We start from the raw sequence: 23,027 nt of genomic DNA, 5'->3' as shown, positions 1-23,027 counted from the left end.
CTACCCAACAGCGGGCTCACGGTCTAGAAGGGGGAGACAGACGACAAAACAAAACATATTAACAAAATGAAATAAATAGAATAGTAAATATGTACAAATATATATACGACTGCTGTGGGGAGGGGAAGGAGGGTGGCGGGGACGGGGAGGAGGAGAGGAAAAAGGGGGCTCAGTCTGGGAAGGCCTCCTGGAGGAGGTGAGCTCTCAGTAGGGCTTTGAAGGGAGGAAGAGAGCTAGCTTGGCGGATGTGCGGAGGGAGGGCACTCCAGGCCAGGGGGAGGACGTGGGCCGGGGGTCGACGGCGGGACGGGCGAGAACGAGGCCCAGTGAGATGCCACTGGTCAGCATGGAACGACTACCCCCAGGCCAGTGGAAACAGGCGTGCATTCTCTCTCATCCCTCCTCCTTAGCCCTCATAATTAAAAATAAGAGTGGGATTAAAGCACTTGCTGTGTACCAAGCAACAAACTGTTAAGGAAGATACAAGACAAACTGGTCAGACAGTGCCTTTCCCACACAATCAATCAATCAATCGTATTTATTGAGCCCTTCCTGTACGTAAAGCACTGTACTAAGCTCTCAGGAGAGGACAGTGTAACAACCCCACAATAGTTATGTACGTATCTGTGATGTATTTTGTTTTGTTGCCTGTCTCCCCCTTCTAGACTGTGAGCCCGCTGTTGGGTCGGGACCATCTCTAGATGTTGCCAACTTGGACTTCCCAAGCGCTTAGTCCAGTGCTCTGCACACAGTAAGCGCTCAATAAATGCGATTGAATGAATGAAAAGTATTTATTTCTATTACCGTCTGCCTCCCCTTCTAGACTGTGGGCCCGTCGTGAGCAGGGAATGGGTCTGTTGTTAGGTTGTACTCTCCCAAGTGCTTAGTGCGGTGCCTTGACCACAGTAGGTGCTCCAATATGACTGAATGAACAATATCACAGACCTATTCCCTGCCTACGATGAGTTTACAGTCTAGAGGGGGAGGCAGACAGTAATAGAAATAAATAAATGATGGAGATATACCTAAGTGATGTGGGGCTGGGAGGGGGGATGAATAAAGGGAGCGAGTCGGGGACACAGAAGGGAGTGGGAGAAGAGGAAAGGGGGGCTTAGGGGAGGCCTCTTGGAGGATTGGAGTGAGGGGAGAGTTATCATCTGCTGGATGTGTTATACGGTTCACACCCCTCGTACTTTAGTAGGGCAGGGATGGGGCCAGGGCGTGGGAGCTGACCCCAATTTCCAGGGACAAACCTGGACTTTTCTGCCGGATTTTAGCCTCTGGGTGATCAAGGGATGAAGCATCCCTTCCCGGAATCAGCCCTGCGCCGCTGGTGGGAAGCAAGCAGCCGGGACAGAACAACAGGGCTAGCTGTCAAGCGCTTACTGTCTTCCAGTCACAGGTCCCAGCACTTCCAAGTCCCTGAGGGAATAACGGTTTTGTCATCTTTGGCTCCCGTGACGGCTTCCGTCTCGACCAGCACATCCGTGCTGCTGAAATCAGCCCCGGTGGCAGTTGCGGCCAAGTGAGGACAAAATAATAAACAATGACGGAATTTGTTAAGCGCTTACTACGTGCCAAACACGGTACTAAGCACTGGGGCGGATGCAAGCCAATGGTCCGTATCTCAGACCAAGGGCCGCGTCAATCAATCAGTGGTATTTATTGAGTGCTTACTGTGTGCAGAGCACTGTACTAAGCGCTTGGGGGAGGACAAAAGAGTTGGTAGACCTGTTCCCTGCCCACAAGGCGTTTACAGTCTAGAGGAGATGTTTAGAGGAGCTTACAGTTTACGTATACTACAAAAGCTTTCCATTTACCCTGGACGGTACCACAGAGAAAAACAGGGCAAGTGCTCCGCACACAATAAGCGCTCAGTACGACTGACTGACTGAGATGCCCAACACTATCTCTGGATGCTCCATAGGAGACGCCTTGGCTTTATTGACAAAGAAGCAGTGAGGCTTAATAGAAAGAGCTCAGGCCTGGGAATCAAAGGACCTGGGTTCTAATTCTGGCCCCACCATTTGTTTGCTGTGGGACTTTGGACAACTCACTTCACTCCTCTGGGCCTCAATCACCTCATCTGTAAAATGGGGATTAAACGAGGCTCCTGCACCTTAGTGGGAGAAGAACGTGAGTCCCGGGTTGCCAACAGGGAAGTACAGAGGGTGATGAAGGGAATGGTATTAGATCCAGGGAAAGACCATTAAACCTGAATTTGGTTGGATCACCTTGTTCATTCATTCATTCATATTTATTGAGCACTTACTGTGTGCAAAGCACTGTACTGAGCGCTTGGGGAGTACAAGTTGGCAACATATAGAGGCGGTCCCTACCCAACAACGGGCTCATGGTCTAGAAGGGGGAGACAGACAACAAAACAAAACATGGAGACAGGTGTCAAGTCGCTTGTTAGTAATATATATTAAATGGTGGAGAAATCTTGGGTTCTGATCCCGGCTCTGCTGTTTGTGTGCCGTGTGTCCTTAGGCGAGTCACTTCACTTCTCTGGGCCTCAGTTCCCTCATCTGTAAAATGGGGATCAAGACTGTGAGCCCCACATGGGACAGGGACTGTGTCCAACCCGATTTGCTTGGATCCACTCCTGTTCTTAGTACTGTGCCTGACAATTAGTAAGCATTTAACTATACCACAATCGTTATAATTTCTCTTATAGGTCAAACCTCAGGTAAAGTGAGAGCCAAGCCCCTTCTCTGGGCTGATGGGGCACAATAGGGTGTCCACCCTGATGAGGATTAAGCAAGTGGGATCCCCCCAAGGATAGGTAAATTGTGGGGAGAAATCCCAGGATCGGGGCTCTGAGTAATCCAGAGTGAGTAGGAGGTGGGAACGGGGTTGCACCGACACAATCCAGCACTTAGTACGGTGCCTAGCATTTCGTTCATTCATTCAACCGTATTTATTGAGCGCTTACTGTCTGCAAAGCACTGTACTCAGCGCTTGGGAGAATATCAATCAGTCAATCAATCGTATTTATTGAGCGCTTACTGTGTGCAGAGCACTGTACTAAGCGCTTGGGAAGTACAAGTCGGCAACGTATATAGACAGTCCCTACCCAACAGTGGGCTCACAGTCTAGAAGGGGGAGACAGAGAACAAAACCAAACATACTAACAGAATAAAATAAATAGAATAGATATGTACAAGTAAAGTAGATAAATAAATAGAGTAATAAATCTGTACAAACATATATACATATATACAGGTGCTGTGGGGAAGGGAAGGAGGTAAGATGGGGGGATGGAGAGGGGGACGAGGGGGAGAGGAAGGAGGGGGCTCAACCTGGGAAGGCCTCCTGGAGGAGGTAAGTTCTCAGTAGGGCCTTGAAGGGAGGAAGAAAATACAACAAACACACACATTCCTGCCCACAGTGAGCTCACAGTCTAAGGTACATAGTAAGCTCTTAACAAAGACCATAATTATTATTATTATTATCATTATTCCTGGGGTCTGCATGCCTCAACAACACCCCACCACCAGGCAAAATCCCTTTCCCACTCCCTCCATCAGCTGCAGTCTTCGCTGATGTACTCCCAGCTGAAAAACCGGGATTTTTCCAGGCAGTGTTAGCCAAATTGTTGCTCTGGCAATCTTTTCACCCTGCATTTGAGAGTGAGCACTGAATCCTTGCTGAGGCATCTCTCCATCCATCCTCCTCACTCACTGCTCACTTGGGTCTCTTTACATCTGGGCCTCGGGTGTGGAGTTGAGACTGTGATCTCGCCGTGGGCAGGGAATGTGTCCATTTGTTCTTGTATTGTACTCTCCCAAGCGCTCAGTACAGTGCTTTGCACACAGTAAGCGCTCGATAAATACCACTGAATGAATGGAGTGGTTCAGTGGAGCCACATCTAGTGTCAGAAGGGTGAGCCAGTGCCCCTTTATATCAATCGGGTGATCGTATTTATTGAGTGCTTACTCTGTGCAGGGCATGTACTGAACGCTTGGGAGAGTACAATACAACAGAATTAATAGACATGTTCCCTGCCCACAGTAAGCTTACAGTCTAGAGGGGGAGACAGTTCTTAATATAAATAAATAAAATTACGGCTACATACATATTGCGGAGCTGAGGGAGGAGTGAATAAAGAGTGCAAATCCAAAGCGGAAGGGAGTGGGAGAAGAGGAAATGAGGGCTCTTAGAGTTGTACTTTTATTAGGGCTTTGAAATTTGGGAGAGTGAATGTCTGTCGGATATGAAGAGGGAGAGAGTTCCGGGCCAGAGGCAGGATGTGGGTGAGAGGATCGTACTCTCCCAAGAGTTTAGTACAGCACTCTGCACACAGTAAGCACTCAATAAATACGATTGAATAAATAGACAAGATTGAAGTACGAGGAGTGGACTGGCATTAGAGGAGTGAAGTGTATGGGCTGGATTATGTTAGGAAGTCAGGGAGGTGAGGTAGGAGAGGGCAAGGTGATTGAGAGCTTTCAAGCCGATGGTAAGGAGTTTCTGTTTGACGCGGTCATGGTTGGGCAACCACTGGAGGTTCTTGAAGAGCGGGGACACCCGGACTGAACGTTTCTGTGGAAAAATGATCTGGAAGCAGAATGAAGTATGGACTGAAGTAGGGAGAGACGGGAGAAAGGGAGATCAGCACAGAGGCCGATGCAGTAATAAAGGCAGGATAGATGCTTGGTTTGACGTCAGAGCAGTTGGGATGGAGAGGAGAGGGCAGGCTTTAGCGATGTCGTGAAGGTTGAGCTGACGGGATTTGGTGACAGGTTGACTGTGTGGGTTGAATATGTCTCCCCCTTCTAGACTGTGAGCCCGTTGTTGGGTAGGGACCGTCTCTGTATGTTGCCAACTTGTACTTCCCAAGTGCTTAGTACAGCGCTCTGCACAAAGTAAGCGCTCAGTAAATACGATGGAATGAATGAATGAGTTGAGGACGACGCCAAGGTTATGACTGGCAGAACGGTGGTGGCGTCTACAGTGATGGGAAAGTGGGAGGACGGGGGTTCACTCACATCCTCATCCTTGCTTTTAAGACCTCTGGAGAGGGTTTTTTAAGTCTTCATCTCACAAGGGAGCACGGCATTTCCCAAGGGTCTGGAGCAAGTGACTCTGATAGTCATTTCCCGTAGTACTTTAGCTCTGAAATGATAATAGCTTTCGGCCCTAATTGATGTGAGCTGAATTCACGCTGGAGGCCTAGTGAACTCAGACTCTGAAACGACTCAGGATGCCTACCTGAGTCATTTAAATTTACTAGACTCATCCCACAGGGGATCTCTTCTGTTGCATTCATCCAATTCTAAGTTGCTATTTTTACCTGTATGTAGATACCACTCGATTGTCATTATTGATACTTGCTTCTTCTGTAGTACGCCGTTGAATTATTTAACAGCAAATTTGGAAACATGCTTACTAGGAGCATTCTTATTTACAGGACGGTAGCACATTTTTTTAATACCTGCCTCCTTGAATCCATACCCCATCTTCTTGAGCCAAGAGATGTTTGAAAGTCTGTGACTGTGTCTACTTTCTGTCAGGCCAAAATGTGCCCGTTGAAAAAGGACTGTGGGAGACAGAAAAATACAGTTTTCTGCATTTGTTTGTCTCTGTATGTTTGTCTGGAAGATGGCACATTGATTCAACTTCAATTCTGATCAAAGTAGAAAGTGCCTACATTTCGGACACTGGATATCATCCGTCTTTTATGACACCCCAGTGCACAAACTCTGGCATCACCCTGAAGCCAGATATCTAGTTGGCATTAAACCTGCAAAACTGTTGCTTAAGGAGATTGTACTGATTGCCTTTGTATGACAACAGCAAAATGCGAATTTGATTTGCGAAGTAAACTTTTTTTTATAATTAAAGCGTGGGCAGCCCGGGAGACCGTTTATAAAAGAAACAGGATAATATCATCTGTTTTCCAACTGCTACTTTAACAAGATGTGTCAAGAAGGAAAGAAAAAAATAAGCTAGTGTGACGACGGATTCAAGAAATAGCATCAGGGAAGAGAGGCAATATGGCAAACCTGGGTGAAATATGAGGTTGTCCTTGCTCTGTGGAATAAGGGGTGACTGATTATTCTGCTGCCAGTGATGATATGAACTGATTTACTGAATACTGACAGTAAATCTTTATGTCCAAATGAGGAGTGCTAGAGTAAGGTTGGTAAAGAGCAAATTGAATACGAAGGGGAAAAATTAGATGGGAATAATACCACGTTGAGAATTTGACTCCTTCAAAACTTTCTTTAAACAAATTTTGTTTAAGAAAACTAGGTGAGAAGCCCAGAGCTTGCTCACCAAACAGAATAATAATAATAATGATATTTGTTAATCGCTTGCTTGTGGCTCAGTGGAAAGAGTCCAGGCTTGGGAGTCAGTGGTCGTGGGTTCAAATCCTGGCTCTGCCACTTGTCAGTTGTGTGACTTTGGGCAAGTCACTTAACTTCTCTGTGCTTCAGTTCTCTCATATGTAAAATGGGGATGAAGACTGTGAGCCCCACGTGGGACAAACTGGTTACCTTGTATTCATTCATTCATTCATTCAATCGTATTTATTGAGCGCTTACTGTGTGCACAGCACTGTACTAAGCGCTTGGGAAGTACAAGTTGGCAACATATAGAGACGGCCCCTACCCAACAGCGGACTCACAGTCGAGAAGTCACAGTCACAGTCTTGTATCGTCCCCAGCGCTTAGAACAGTGCTTTGCACATAGTAAGCGCTTAACAAATGCTATCATTATTATTATTATTATTATTATTATTATTATTATTATTAATATGTGCCGCACACTGTACTGAGTGCTGGGGTGGATACAATCAAATCGGGTTGGACATGGTTCCTGTCCACGTGGGGCTCACAGTCCCGATTCCCATTTTACAGATGAGGTAGCTGAGGCCCAGAGGAGTGACTTGCCCAAGGTCACACAGCAGATGAGTGGCAGAGCCGGAATTGGAACCCACAAACTTCTGGCTCTCAGGCCCGTGCTTTAATAATAATAATAATAATGGCATTTATTAAGCACTTACTATGTGCACAGCACTGTTCTAAGCGCTGGGGAGGTTACAAGGTGATCAGGTTGTCCCACATGGGGCTCACAGTCTTAATCCCCTTTTTACAGATGAGGTAACTGAGGCACAGAGAAGTTAAGTGACTTGCCCAAAACCACACAGATGACAAGTGGTGGAGCCGGGATTTGAACCCAGGACCTCTGACTCCAAAGCCCGGGTTCTTTCCACTGGGCCACGCTGCTTCTTTAGCCAGTATGGCTTGCTGCTTCTCCATTGTTTTGCCAATGCCCCATTAGCGGGGGTTTCCAACTTCCTTTCTTTACTTCTGCTTCTTCCTATCCCTACTTAGTACAGTGCCTGGCACATACTAAGCGATTAACAACCACCATCATTAGTATTACACTCCTTCTCATTAGTATTACACTCCTCTTTCCTTTTTGGAAGTGAGCGAGTGAGTCAGGGCGTGGTTTTGCCCACATTAACTACATTTTCCAGCGGCTTCGTGCTGAGCCAAAACTATTGATTGACAATGCAGTGTTTGCAAATATGGAGCACCTCAGGGTAAGGGATCACAGAGTCCTTGCGGCTTCCCCAAAGAAGGTTCAGAAAGGAAATTCAGAGACATCTTTTAGTGGGAACCAATTAACAAAAAAGGTTGTGGTCCAGAAGAGCAAACTCCCAAGTCAGCACCCAAGTGAATAAGGAAGTTGTTTATTCGGCTGAAGACAGCTATAACTGAACCACTCTTTTTCCTTTCCAAATCCTATACTTCACCAAACCTTTCCATTACAATGGGCAACGTTGCCATCCTCTCCGTCTCCGAGGAATGTGATCTTAGCATTATTCTTGACTCCTTGCTCTCTTTCAAACTCACTTTCCCTCTGTTATTTTTTCCCTTCTCAGTGTTTCCCTCTCACCTCCACCCAAATGGATACCACCCTGTTAATAATAATAATAATAACAATGCTATTTGTTAAGCATTTACTATATGCCAAGCACTGTTCTAAGCGCTGGGGTAGATACAAGGTTATCAGGTTGTCCCACGTGGGGCTCACTGTCTTAATCCCTATTTTTCAGATGTGTAACTGAGGCACAAAGAAGTTAAGTGACTTGCCCAAAGTCACACAGCTGACACGTGGCGGAGCCAGTATTAGAACCCAAGACCTCTGACTCCCAAGCCGGTGTTCTTTCCACTAAGCCACATTGCTTCATACTGATCCCCACTGTTGGGTAGGGACTGTCTCTATATGTTGCCAACTTGTACTTCCCAAGCCCTTAGTACAGTGCTCTGCACACAGTAAGTGCTCAGTAAATACGATTGATTGATTGATCCAGATGCTCATCAAATTCCCAAAGGAGTTCTCTGCTCTTCCAAAATCACATTTCCTCCAGGAGGCCTTCCCTGATTAATCGCTCACCTCCCTATTACTTTCATTCCAGCACTTTCTCATCACTTAACCACGTGAACAATCACTCTCAACACCGAAGCACTTATATCCATATCTCTTTTCTCTATTGCTTCCACTAAATGTAATTTATTTCAGGGCTTGTCACCCTCGCTATGGTGTAAGTGCCACGAGGGCAGAGGCCATTCCTATTATCTCTCTTGTAATGCTCTCTCCCAAATAGTGCAGTGCTCTGCAGAGCACAAGTGCTCAGTAAATACCACTCATTCGAAGTAAAAGCCCGCCACTCTCCCTACCTTAATAATAATAATAATAACAGTGATGGTATTTGTTAAGCGCTTACTATGTGCCAGGCTTTTCACCTTTGAAACCCTCCTAAAATCCCATCTACTCCAGAAGGTCTTCATGTCAACTACCCGCTTTCCCCTCTGCATCATCTTTGCACTTGACTGGATACTCTTTAAGCATTTTTATCCTTATCCCATCCTCACAACACTTTTACACATCTCCCTCTATCAATCAATCAATCAATCAATCAATCGTATTTATTGAGCGCTTACTGTGTGCAGAGCACTGTACTAAGCGCTTAGGAAGTACAAGTTGGCAACATCTAGAGATGGTCCCTACCCAACAGTGGGCTCACAGTCTAGAAGGGGGAAACAGAGAACAAAACCAAATATATTAACAAAATAAAATAAATAGATAAATAAATAGAATAGATATGTACAAGTAAGATACCCTATTTGTAATTTATTTTAATGTGTTTCACTCCATCGACTCTTTAAGAGAAGCAGCGTGGCTCAGTGGAAAGAGTCCGGGCTTAGGAGTCAGAGGTCTTGGGTTCGAATCCCAGCTCTGCCACTTCTCAGCTGTGTGACTTTGGGCAAGTCACTTCACCTCTCTGTGCCTCAGTTCCCTCATCTGTAAAATGGGGATTAAGATTGTGAGCCCCACGTGGGACAACCTTGATTACGTTGTATCCCCCCAATGCTTAGAACCGTGCTTGGCACCTAGTAAGTGCTTAACAAATACCACCATTATTATTATTATTATTATTTATGGCTTGTGGGCAAGGATCTTGTCTACTGTCTTTGTTGTATTGTACTTTCCTAGGTGTGCAATACAGGGTTCTGCATCCAGTAAGCTCTCAATAAATTTTTATACATATGTATATATCTGTAATTTATTTATTCATTCATGTAGATTAATGTCTTTCTCCCCCTCTAGACTGCGAGCTTGTTGTTGGCAGGGAATGTGTCTGTTTGTTTTCATATTGTACTTTCCCAAGTGCTTAGTACAGTGTTACGTGCCCAGTAAAAGCTCAATAAATACGATGGAATGATTGCATAAATACTTTTGATTGATTTCTGAAAATTAGATTTGGAGGAGAGGGTAGGGATGGCAAAGAGAGAGAGGGGGCTGTTACCGCTTGGAAGCCTGGAAACAGGGGAGGGTGAAGACCTAGGGGAGGGGTGGATGGGAAATTAGTTAATTAAATAATCAGAATAATCCCTCATTTGTAAAATGGGGATTAAGACTGTGAACCCTTGTAACCTCTCCAGTGCTTAGAACAGTGCTTTGCCCATAGTAAGCGCTTAATAAATGTCATTATTATTATTATTGCTGAGTTGGGATCCTGAGGAAGATGCATCCGAACACCCCATGTCACTTTTGCGCAGCGGTTCTGAGGGCTCTAAATCTCGGGGTGAACGCGGAGACTCCCGGAGCATCTTTGCCGCACAGGGTGATGGAGCCCAAATGATTTGATTCTTCTTCCAGCTCCGGTTTTCACCTTGAAAGTCCAAGTGAATGACGCCATCAGCCACCAGTCCCTGCGCCAAGCCACTGTGGACGTGTTCGTCAACTACACAAAGACAAATTCTACCAGAACTGGAAACAATGGGGCGGTATTGATAGACATTCCCTACAAATCGTGGCTCAGTTTGACTGTCGCGTCCTACAAGGATGGCTACATATTATCCCCATTTCCTTGGAAGACTGCAAGAATGCCATGTAAGTAAGCTGTATTGCTTGTTGACAGGTATCATTATTATTGTTGTTACTGTCGATACATTGATAAATATTATTAATAATAAATCACATCCATTGAGCACTTATTATGTGCTAAGCACTGGGGAGAGTACAATATGACAATAAACAGACACAGTTCCTGCCCACAACGTGCTTACAATCTCGAGTAGAAGTCTTATTGCCTTTTCTCCCACTCCCTGATTTCCTATGTTGCCAACTTGTACTTCCCAAGCGCTTAGTACAGTGCTTTGCACACAGTAAGCGCTCAATAAATACGATTGATTGATTGATTGATTGATTGATTCCTCTCCTTATTCACCCCCACCTCAGCCCCACAGCACTTATGTATGTATCTGTAATTTGTTTCTTCAAATTAATGTCCATCTCCCCCTCTAGACTGTAAGCTCACTGTGGGCAGGGAATGTGTCTGTTATATTGTTAGCGTACTTTTCCAAGCGCTTAGTACAGTGCTTTGCACACAGTAAGCGCTCAATAAATATGATTGATTGATTGATTGATTGATTGATTCCTCTCCTTATTCACCCCCTACCTCAGCCCCACAGCACTTATGTATGTATCTGTAATTTGTTTCTTCAAATTAATGTCCATCTCCCCCTCTAGACTGTAAGCTCACTGTGGGCAGGGAATGTGTCTGTTATATTGTTATCGTACTTTTCCAAGCACTTAGTACAGTGCTCTGCACGCAGAAGTGCTCAATAAGAAGGATTGATTGACTGACTATGGCTTCACTGACTAGAATTGGATTTATCTCTAGGCTTTGGAAATCAGTGTGATTGTTTTTGCATGAACCTATTGGAATGACATCAGCTGAGAGGTCAGGATGGAGTGTAAATTCAAAATGAGTATGAGTTTTTCTTAAAACAGTTTTTTTAACTGTTTTTTAATATACTCCGTGCTGGAGTAGGTACAAGCTACTTTATTCAAGCAATCAATCCATCGGTCGATCGATCAGTACTATGGTACTAATAGTATTAAATATCAACTACTACTTTGAAAAAGCTATAGAATTCAGAGTGTGGGGCTATTATATTTTGTTTCTACAAGAAAGCATTTGATCAACACCGTGAACAGAGCAATTCTCTGGAAATTGCTAGGAAGGTTCAGCTGGGCTGAGAAATTCGCCAATGAGTCACAGTCTGCCTGGACCACCGTGACATGAAGGTTGGTTGATTAAGAGTTGAAAGAACCCTGTCTGATCGTATCTCCGTCACTGTCAGAATTAAGCAGGTTTGGATAATAATAATAATAATAATAATGGCATTTATTAAGCGCTTACTATGTGCAGAGCACTGTTCTAAGCACTGGGATGGTACATCCAATCTCATTCAACCTATCCTATGCTGCAATGCTTAGGGATGCAAGAGGAAATCTGCAAGTCAGAGTCAAAATATACTTCCAGTCCACTGGGATACTAATAATGATGGTATTTGTTAAGCGCTTACTATGTGCGAAGCACTTTTCTAAGCGCTGGGGAAGATACAAGGTGATCATGTTGTCCCACGTGGGGCTCACAGTCTTAATCCTTATTTTACAGATGAGGTAACTGAGGCTCAGAGAAGTGAAGTGACTAGCCCAAAGTCACACAGCAGATGTGGCGGAGCTGAGATTAGAACCCATGACCTCTGAATCCCAAGCCCGTGCTCTTTCCACTGAGCCGTGCTGCTCTTAGCTTAACTGATTCAGCGCTTCACTGGATAAGAGAATTTTCCTGGGATATGGGATAAGCTCATGCTTTTTGGATTAAAATATCATAAGAAATACACGTGTTGGGTTTTTTTTTGGGGGGGGGGGGGGCTACCTTTTAGTCTACTAATTGGACTTCTGTTTTTTGCCTTTCTCAAGTTTCAGTTCTTTCCTTTCATAAAGTATCAAAACTTTTCCTGGGATGTGGGTTAAGTTCGCGCTCTTTGGATTAAAATATCATAAGAAATACTGCTGTTGTTTTTGTTTTTTGGGGGGGTGGGAGGGCAGCTTACTTTTTATTCTACTGAACAGAATTTTGTTTTTGTCATTCTCAAGTTTCGGTTCTTTCCTTTCATAAAGTATCACAGTTCACCACTTTCCGAGCCTGGGAATAAACTATATCTGTTGTAACCTTTCACATTTAATAACCCATTCTACATGTGTTGTATTTCACAGTATATTCATCAGTGACACTTTCACTGTTTCCTCAAAGCCAAGCAGATATATGGCTATTTGAAGATACTGTTTTAATTACCGGAAGGTCATCTGGTAAGTACCGTTTTTCTAAATGATTATTACGTAATGGAAGACTAATGATTAATATTGATTTCACCCACCAAGGCGGAATGCAGTCCTTCTTAGGATAGGCATATGTGCTGGATCTTGTCAACCATTTATTTATTTTGGAGACGTTTATTCCAACAGTGAGTAGAGCAGGCATCTCCATCGCACATATCACATACCGTTTGGAAAGCTCTTTGAAAATGTTATTTCCTCTATGCTCAAGATGGAAGGCTCCAGTGGAATATGTAAAAACCTCAGAATAAAGCCCAGGTTCTGTTAGTGAAAATGGTACTATGCAGTTTCACTGTTCTTTTTAAAGTACTGTTGTGTATAATAATTGTGGGGTTTAAGTGCTTATTACGTGCCACGCATTGTACTAAGCGCTGAAACGGATACAAGATAATGAGGTCCCATTTGGGGCTCATTGTCAGAGTAGGAGGGAGAAGAGGTATTGAATCTTCATTTTACAGTTAAGGGAACTGAAGCACAGAGAAGTCGAGTGACTCGCCCCAAATCACGCAGCAAGCAAGTAGTGGAGCAGGATTAGAATCAATCAATCAATCAATCGTATTTATTGAGCGCTTACTATGTGCAGAGCACTGTACTAAGCGCTTGGGAAGTACAAATTGGCATCACATAGAGACAGTCCCTACCCGATAGTGGGCTCACAGTCTAAAAGGGGGAGACAGAGAACAGAACCAAACATACCAACAAAATAAAATAAGTAGGATAGAAGAATTCAGGTCCTATGACTCTCAGGCCTGGGATCTTTCCACTAGGTAATGCTGCTTCTCTCTGTCTAAATAAACACACAAACACACACACTCACTAAGAGTTACTTGTGTTGTTGCCAAAGATATTTCCCAGTTCACTCTCATTTCCCCTCCAAATGTACCTTGTTTTCAATTTAAATGATATTTCAGTCCATTAGATTGTAAGCTTCTAGAGGGTAGGGATCATATCTACCAACTCCACTGTACTCTCTGTAGTATTCTACTGCACTCTCCCAAGCACTTACGCAGTGTTTTGTGCACAATAAGTGCTCAATAAATACCACTGATTGACTGATTCTGCACTCGAATTCCAGTTATTTAGTCCTAAACTAAAAACCTACAAAAGCGGAATATGAGTCTCAACTGGTGACGGGGTGGGGAGAACCAAAGAAATAGTCTGTCAGTTGTATTTATTGAGCAATTCCTGTGTGCAGAGCACTGTACTAAGGTCTTGGGCGAGTACAGTAAAGCAATAGTCACATTCCGTTCCCACAACAAGCTTAGAGTCTAGAAGGAGGGGAAGACAGATATTAATTGAAATAAATAAATTATAGATGTGTACATAAGTGCTGTGAGCCTGCTGTTGGGTAGGGACCGTCTCTATATGTTGCCAACTTGTACTTCCCAAGCGCTTAGTACAGTGCTCTGCACACGTAAGCGCTCAATAAATACAATTGAATGAATGAATGCTGTGGGGCTGAGAAGGGAGAAAGTCAGGGTGACGTAGACGGGATTGGGAGAATAGGGGGACTTAATCAGGGAAGGCCTCTTGGAAAAGGTCTGCCTTCGATAAGGCTTTGAAGGTGGGGAGAGAGGAATTTTCTGTCATATATGAGGAGGGGGGATAGAGAGTCATCACTACCCTCTTGCTTCACGTGGTTTCCATGTGGCTGTCTAAGGCTAGACCACAACTGGTACTCTCGGGCTGATGAAATCTGTCACTAGCCTTCCTGAAGTTGCCTCCTAGTAATAATAATAATAATAATAATAATAATAATAATAATAATATTTATTAAGCTCTTACTCTGTGCAAAGCACTGTTCTAAGCGCTGGGGGGACACAAGGTGATCAGGTTGTCCCACGGGAGGCTCACAGTCAACCCCCATTTTCCAGATGAGGGAACTGAGGCCCAGAGAAGTGAAGTGACTTGCCCAAGGTCACACAGCTGACAATTGGCGGAGCCGGGATTTGAACCCACGACCACTGACTCCAAAGCCCGGGCTCTTTCCACTGAGCCACGCTGCTTCTCGAAGTACTCTGGAGGTATATCCTTGTCTGGGACTAATTGCCCACCTCGGGGCAACAAGCGCTCCCCTGGATGGCCTCATTCCCCACTGTTACCTGATTAACCCGGAAAAAATTCCATTTGTCAGAAAGCTCCATGCGTCATAGTGCTTGTGGGGGAAATGCAACTTAGCAATTCACGGAGAAATGTGAGAGACTTTAGAGAAGGTGACATTTAAAGAGCTTAGAATCTAGAGTAAGACTGGTTTGATTAACCCTCTGAAATGTCTCCTTTCACCTCAGAAAAAGGGGGCTTTAAGTGGGGAACGAAAAGCAGTTTTCTAATACCTGCTCTGCCACTTCCTGGTTGCGTGACCTTGGGCAAGTCATTTAACTTTTCTGGGCCTCAGTTTCCTCATCTGTAAAATGGGGACTGTGAGCCTAGGGAGGACAGGGACTGTGTCCAACCTGATTATCTTACATCTACTCCAGTGTTTAATGTAGTGCTTGGTATGTAGTAAGTGCTCAACAAGTGCCTATTATCAATATTTTACTTTTATTATTATCATTGTTGTTATTGTTATTGGGCAGCCTGGCTTTCAGAGAACAAGAGGGCAGAAGTGATGGCACTTGAAGCAGCGTGGCTCAGTGGAAAGAACATGGACTTTGGAGTCAGAGGTCAGGGGTTCAAATCCCAGTTCCGCCACTTGTCAGCTGTGTGACTTTGGGCAAGTCACTTAACTTCTCTGGGCCTCAGTTACCTCATCTGTAAAATGGGGATGAAGACTGTGAGCCCCCTGTGGGACAACCTGATCACCTTGTAACCTCCCTAGCGCTTAGAACAGTGCTTTGCACATAGTAAGCACTTAATAAATGCCATTATTATTATGTACGGAATATTGTTTGACTCAAAATAAAGTGTTCTCGGGTTGTGGATGCCAAGCAAAGAAAGCATCAGTTTGATCTATTCAGGAATTGATTTCTCTCTCACACCCTCTTTTTTCTGTGGTTTTTTTTTCAGATGCCAAGATTCAGCCAAAGGTTCAGTTTCCCAAGGTCTTAATTAAACTTCCCAACAATCACCTCCTCATCAACATCACTGGCTATCTTACCATTCTACAGCAGTTTTTGAAAAGAGAAAATTTCCTTTATGCGACAGGCATTCTTCTTAATAAATCAGGTATCTGCTAATCTCTGAAGTCACAGAACGTCAGCTTTTAAAGTTTCCCCTAGTAACATTTACATCCATTCAGGCATTGGCAAGCTTTGTCAATTTGGAACAATTTTTTTTATCACCAGTTTATTCCATCTTCTTTGGTCTGCAGGTCCCGAGATGCCAGAAAATCTGATTGAGTTTCCTTAGAAATTCCTTGAAACCATTTTATATTCAAGCAATTTTTCCATTTATCTTCCTTTATCTGCTTGTTGTTACTGCCTTCAGAACCATACTTTCTAAGACACGAGTTCAGAGCATTGATTTCCAAGAGGACGACCAATACCAATCACTGACTTTTTTCCTCAATCAGTTGATCAGTGGTATTTACTGAGCACTTACTATGTGCAGAGTGCTGTATTAAGCACTTGGGAAAATACAGTACGACAAAGTTGATAGACACATCTCATCAAGACTAAACAGTAATTTTGTGCGATTTAGTCATCCAGAATGTGCTATTATGGGATAGACTGGACTGCAATACTCTTTTCCACCTAAAGATATTATTTTTTCTCTCAGAAACAACCGGAAACAGCGGGATAATAATAATGATAACTGTGGTATTTGTTAAGCACTTACTAAGTGCCAAGCACTATTCTAAGCACTAGGGTAGATACAAGGTTATCAAGTTGGATACAGTCCCTGTCCCACCTGGGGCTCACATATTACAGTGCTCTGCACACAATAAGCGCTCAATAAATACTATTGAATGAACAAACTTAATTGTTATTGGCTCCACATTCTTCTCATCTCTGCAATGGGGCCCTTGGGTTCTCATTAGACTGTGAGCCCATTGTTGGGTAGGATTGTCTCTATCTGTTGCTGAATTGTACTTTTCAAGTGCTTAGTACAGTGCTCCACACAGAGTAAGCACTCAATAAATACGATTGAATGACTTTCCCAGTGGCCCTGAGGATCTACTCCGAGACTAGCCGGCTTCCAACCTGATCCATCCCAACATTCCCCTTGAATCCTGGTGCCGTCCGGGGCATTCCAGCTTACTCCATCCTTCAATTGGGATGGGCCTTGAGGTACAAATCTTTCAACTAGCTCACTGTGGGCAGGGAATCTGTACTCTCCCAATTGCTTAGTACAGTGCTCCGCACGTGGTAAGTGCTCAATAAATATGACTGACTGAGACAGGGGTGCGACTGGCGTGACAATTGAGTCGTAGACTTCTGAATTTGTCTGGCAAGTCTATCAACTTTAAGGCAAGGGGTTGAATTACTCTCCTATGCGGAGTCTCCCGCCGCCCCACTCACCTCTCCTCGGCAGTGAAAGATGAGGCCGTTAACCGTCCGTACTGACATTTTCAAGAATCTGGGAAGTCATTAAACTCTGGCTTATATAAATGCTCAATTGTTTTATCTGAAACTGAGGCCCTTCTTTGTCGCAAGTGACTTGCTCCTTGCTTTTCACTCCACCCCAGCTAAGCAATCTCACTCCCACCATTTCCCACCCACTGTACGAAAGTGTTCCCAAGCATTTAGCGCAGCGGTCATTAAATAGCATGGGTTTATTGATTGATCTTACCAGCCGTGAAGCTTTCAGCAGGCAGCTGGGGAGAATTGAAGGTGGGGGTCAGTGGAGGAAGCACCCTGAAAAGCAAAGGCCTTACCCAAAATGTAAATGATTTTTCTGCATTTCTTGAATCAATCAATCAATCGCATTTATTGAGCGCTTACTGTGTGCAAAGCACTGTACTAAGCGCTTGGGAAGTACAAGTTGGCAACATATAGAGACAGTCCCTACCCAACAGTGGGCTCACAGTCTAAAAGGGGGAGACAGAGAACAAAACCAAACACAATAACAAAATAAAATAAATAGAATAGATATGTACAAGTAAAATAAATAGAGTAATAAATATGTACAAACATATATACATATATACAGGTGCTGTGGGGAAGGGAAGGAGGTAAGATGGGGGGATGGAGAGACGGATGAGGGGGAGAGGAAGGAAGGGGCTCAGTCTGGGAAGGCCTCCTGGAGGAGGTGAGCTCTCAATAGGGCCCTGAAGGGAGGAAGAGAGGACCTTCTTGAAGAAGGTGGGTGAAATTATCAGAACTCCAGGGAAAACCTCTCTAGAAACATTGTGGCTTAGTGGAAAGAGCACAGGCTTGGTAGTCAGAGGGCTTGGTTTCTAATCTCAGCTCTACTACTTGTCTGCTGTGTGAATTTGGGCAAGCCACTTACCTGCTCTATGCCTCAGTTACCTCATCTGTAAAATGGGGATGAAGACTGTGTGCCTCACGTGGGACAACCTGCTTACCTCGTATCTACCCCAGCGCTTAGAACAGTGCTGGGCACATAGTAAGTGCTTAACAAATACCATAATTGTAATAATCTGGGTGCATTTCACAACGCTGACCATCCCCGCCCGCTTCCTTAGGTTGCACAGTGAAGTATTTATTCTCCCTTTTAGGGTTTAAAAGCATCGAGTTGAACCCAGTTGCTGCGATATGCGTGAATATATTTTCCGGTGGAAGAGAATTAGAAGTGTCGGGTTCCATTCAAGTTACCCTTCCCCTCCTACCCACGAATTCAATACAGCCGGGGGGCATTATACCCGCCTGGACATTTGACTTGAAAACCGGTAGGTATGTTCAGCGAATAAGCGTCTACACTGCTGCCGTAGAGTGACTGGCTTGTTCTCTGAGTTTTCTTTGTCACAGAATTAGGTATAGGCTAAGTGAATTATTAATTTATTTATTATATTTATATTTACATATTTATTCTATTTATTTTGTTAATATGTTTTGTTTTGTTGTCTGTCTCCCCCTTCTAGACTGTGAGCCCACTGTTGGGTAGGGACCGTCTCCATATGTTGCCAACTTGTACTTCCCAAGCGCTTAGTACAGTGCTCTGCACACAGTAAGCGCTCAATAAATACGATTGAATGAATGAATTGAATAAATCAATGGGTTTTCATTACTCAGCCTAAGAGCCAACTCCCTCGAGGCTCCACTCATTGATTCATTCATTCAATTGCATTTATTTCAGCGCTTAGAACAGTGCTTTGCACATAGTAAGTGCTTAATAAATGCCATCATTATTATTATTATTTATTGAGCGCTTACTGTGTGCAGAGCACTGTACTAAGCGCTTGGGACAGGACAATCCAACAACAAACTGACACATTCCCTGCCCATAACGAGCTCACAGTCTAGAGGGGAATCTCATATTATGAAGGTCTAGACTGTAAACTCGTCCTCTAGACTGTAATCTCATTGAGGGCAGGGAATGTGTGGGTTATATTGTTATATTGTGCTCTCCCAAACACTTTGTACAGTGCTCTGCACACAGTAAGCACTCAAGAAATATGACTGACTGCTGGGTGGAGGGTTTTTTGGTTGTTTATTTTTATGGTATTTGTTAAGCGCTTACTAGGTGCCAGTCACTGTACTAAGCGCTGGGACCGATAGAAGCTAATCAGCTTGGACCCAATCCATGTCCTACATGGGGCTCACAATCTTATTCTCTTCTGAAGGGAATAAGGAGAAGCAGCGTGGCGTAGTGGATAGTCAGAAGGTCATGGGTTCTAATCCTGGCTCCACCACTAGTCTGTTGTGAGACTGTAGACAGCGTGGCCTAGTGAGCAGCGATATGGGAAGGCCATGGGCTTGGGAGTCAGATGACCTGGGTTCTAATCCCAGCTCCTCCACATGTCTGCTGTGTGACCCAGGGTAAGTCACTTAACTTCTCTGGGCCTCAGTTCCATCATCTGTAAAATGGGAATTAAGGCTATGAGCCCCAGGTGGGACAGGGACTGTGTCCAACCTGATTACCTTGGGTCTACCCCAGTGCTTTGAACAATGCTTGGCACATAATAAGTGTTTAACAAATTCTAGACTGTGAGCCCACTGTTGGGTAGGGACCGTCTCTATATGTTGCCAACTTGTACTTCCCGAGCGCTTAGTACAGTGCTCTGCACACAGTAAGTGCTCAATCAATCAATCAATCAATCATATTTATTGAGCACTTACTGTGTGCAGAGAACTGTACTAAGCACTTGGGAAGTAGAAGTTGGCAACATATACAGTCCCTACCCAACAGTGGGCTCACAGTCTAAAAGGATGATTGATTGATTGATTGATTAGTACAGTGCTCTGCACACAGTAAACGCTCAATAAATACGATTGAATGAATGAATGAATGCTATTATTATTATTATGTCACTTTACTTCCCTGTGCTTCAGTTACCTCACCTATAAAATGGGGATTGAGACTATGAGCCCCACATGGGACAGGGACTGCGTCCAACCCGATTTGCTTGTATCAAATATGCCAGGCTCTGTACTGAACTGAGGTGATGGGGATGACTAGCTTATCCTTGCGAGGCTCTGGGTCAGAGCGGAACTTGGACTGGAGGAGAAGGAATGGTTCCAGTGGAGTGGGAGACTGAGCAGTAGGGAAAGTAAGAGCACATCAGCCCCGCTGTTTCCCCTCCCTCCTGTCTCTCCATTTCCCCTTTTTCCTCCTTCCTCTGCCTCATCCTCTTCCCCATTGTCTCCACAGCCTCCTCAATCAATCAATCAATCGTATTTATTGAGCGCTTACTGTGTGCAGAGCACTGCACTAAGTGCTTGGGAAGTCCAAGTTGGCAACATATAGAGACGGTCCCTACCCAACAGTGGGCTCACAGTCTAAAAGGGGGAGACGGAGAACAAAACCAAATGTACTAACAAAATAAAATAAATAGAATAGATATGTACAAGTAAAATAAATAGATAAATAGAGTAATAAATACGTACAAACATATATACATATACACAGGTGCTGTGGGGAAGGGAAGGAGGTACATATCTACACTGCCTCTTGCCCCTTCTCCTTCCCCTAACCTCCATTGTCTCCTCCCTTAATAATAATAATTATCATTATGGTATCTATTAAAGGCTTATTATGTGCCAAGCACTGTTCTGAGTACTAGGGTAGATACAAGGTAATCAGATTGTCCCATGTGGGGCTCATAGTCTTAATCCCCATTTTACAGATGAGAGAACTGAGGCACAGAGAAGTGAAGTGTCTTGCCCAAGGTCACACAGGGGACAAATGGCTGAGCCGGGATTAGAACCCACAACGCCTGTGCTCTTTCCACTGAGCCACGCTGCTTGTCCAGCCATGCGGCTTCCCCCAACTCAGTCTCCACCTCCCTCTTTTTCATTTCCCTCTTTTTCCTCCCTCCCTCCCTCAAAGCCTTACCCCAGGTTTCCTCCCATCTTCCTGGGATTTAGTGAGAATTTCTGACTTCCCAAGAAATCCATCAAGCAGATCTAGCACTCGTTATGGTACTATATCATATCAAAGGCAAATATTAATTTTGAAATCGTTTAGAGAAAATAAGTCAGGAGACAGTAAGGGAAGGGACAGTAAGAAATCGTGAGGTTAAGAACTGGAGATTGAATATAATTCACACTTTTTAGCAGTCCCAGTGTTGAATTATTATGCGTGATATGTAGAAAATAGTTGTCATGTTACTTGAACATTTTGGGTAAGCAGTTTTAAGTAGTCCAGGTAGAGAGCATGGATCTATAAAACAATTCATTTGCCTGAAGGAAATGTGTACGTCACCTCCTGTTTAACAAAGCAGCGATCGGGAACAATAACAATGATAATATTAATAATAATGATGATGGTGGTATTTGTTAAGTGCTTATTATACGATTAAATACGATTGATTATTATGTGTCAAGCACTGTTCTAAGCGCTGGGGTAAATACAAGTTAATCAGGCTGGACACGGACCCTCCTGTCCCATATGGGACTCAGTCTCAGGGCTCATTTTACAGTTGAGGTAACTAAGGCCCAGAGAAGCGAACTGACTTACTCAAGGCCGCTCAGCAGACAAGTGGCGGTGCCGGGATTAGAACCCATGACCCTCTGACTCCCAGGCTGGTGCTCCATCCATTAGGCCAAGGACAATAAATTAAGGATCCATCGGATCCAGCAGATGATACCGGCTGAGACGCCAAACGCTACGAGCACCTTAACGCCCACCCCGAAATCATCCCCGGCCCCGGGGTCGGTGGCCGCTGCCTTCTCTGGTTTACAGGGACCGGTGGATTTATGCCCCTACCATCATCATCAATCGTATTTATTGAGCACTTACTGTGTGCAGAGCACTGTACTAAGCGCTTGGGAAGTACAAGTTGGCAACATATAGAGACAGTCCCTACCCAATAGTGGGCTCACAGTCTAAAAGAAGCATAAAAAGCAGCAGCGTGGCTCAGTGGAAAGAGCACGGGCTTTGGACTCAGAGATCATGAGTTCGAATCCTGACTCCACCAACTGTCAGCTGTGTGACTTTGGGCGAGTCACTTAACTTCTCTTTGCCTCAGTTACCTCAACTGTAAAATGGGGATTAAGACTGTGAGCCCCACTTGGGCCAACCCGATCACCTCGTAACCTCCCCAGCGCTTAGAACAGTGCTTTGCACATAGTAAGCGCTGGATAAACTTGTACATATCTATTCTATTTATTTTATTTTGTAAGTATGTTTGGTTTTGTTCTCTGTCTGCCCCTTTTAGACTGTGAGCCCCCTGTTGGGTAGGGACTGTCTCTATATGTTGCCAACTTGGACTTCCCAAGCACTTAGTACAGTGCTCTGCACACAGTAAGTGCTCAATAAATATGATTGATTGATTGATAAATGCCATCATCATTATTATTATAAAGGCTGGGCTACCTGCTTGATAGACAACATGTGTTCAAAACTAAAACGCTGTTTCCTCACGTCAGGCCCGAATCCGAGATAAACTGCAGCGTGATGTTTCTTCCCTCTTTCAGGTGCTTGGGTGAACTGTGGATTGGGACTAGTTAAAGAGCTTGATGACCATCTGGTGTGGACATATGAGGCCCCACATTTAGGCTACTGGATTGCAGCCCCGCTCCCCGGACCCAGAGGTACTGGCAAAAATGAGGTGGAGCGGCGTGAGTCGGGGGTACGATGCGGCGATGAGGCAGGTTCCCTCAACCGATCCATCATATTTATGTTCAAATCCCCCGGGCCTGGAATGCCCTCCCTCTGCCCCTCCGCCAAGCTAGCTCTCTTCCTCCCTTCAAGGCCCTGCTGAGAGCTCACCTCCTCCAGGAGGCCTTCCCAGACTGAGCCCCTTCCTT

At 44.5% G+C, this 23,027-nt stretch overlaps 1 protein-coding gene across 1 annotated transcript in view; it reads left to right on the top strand.

The window, feature by feature from the left end:
* FAM171B (family with sequence similarity 171 member B) overlaps window positions 1-23,027 on the top strand; it is a 42,661-nt gene that overhangs the window by 10,614 nt on the left and 9,020 nt on the right. Inside the window, exons 4-8 of the mRNA XM_038750900.1 lie at window positions 10,183-10,416; window positions 12,595-12,687; window positions 15,721-15,879; window positions 18,335-18,505; window positions 22,695-22,811. Of these exons, the coding sequence (XP_038606828.1) occupies window positions 10,183-10,416; window positions 12,595-12,687; window positions 15,721-15,879; window positions 18,335-18,505; window positions 22,695-22,811 (774 nt within the window). The remainder of the gene's footprint in view (window positions 1-10,182; window positions 10,417-12,594; window positions 12,688-15,720; window positions 15,880-18,334; window positions 18,506-22,694; window positions 22,812-23,027) is intronic.

Source organism: Tachyglossus aculeatus, chromosome 9 (assembly GCF_015852505.1).
Source record: "Tachyglossus aculeatus isolate mTacAcu1 chromosome 9, mTacAcu1.pri, whole genome shotgun sequence".
Classification (NCBI taxonomy): Eukaryota; Metazoa; Chordata; class Mammalia; order Monotremata; family Tachyglossidae; genus Tachyglossus; species Tachyglossus aculeatus.
This window is presented reverse-complemented; position numbering and strand designations above follow the sequence as displayed.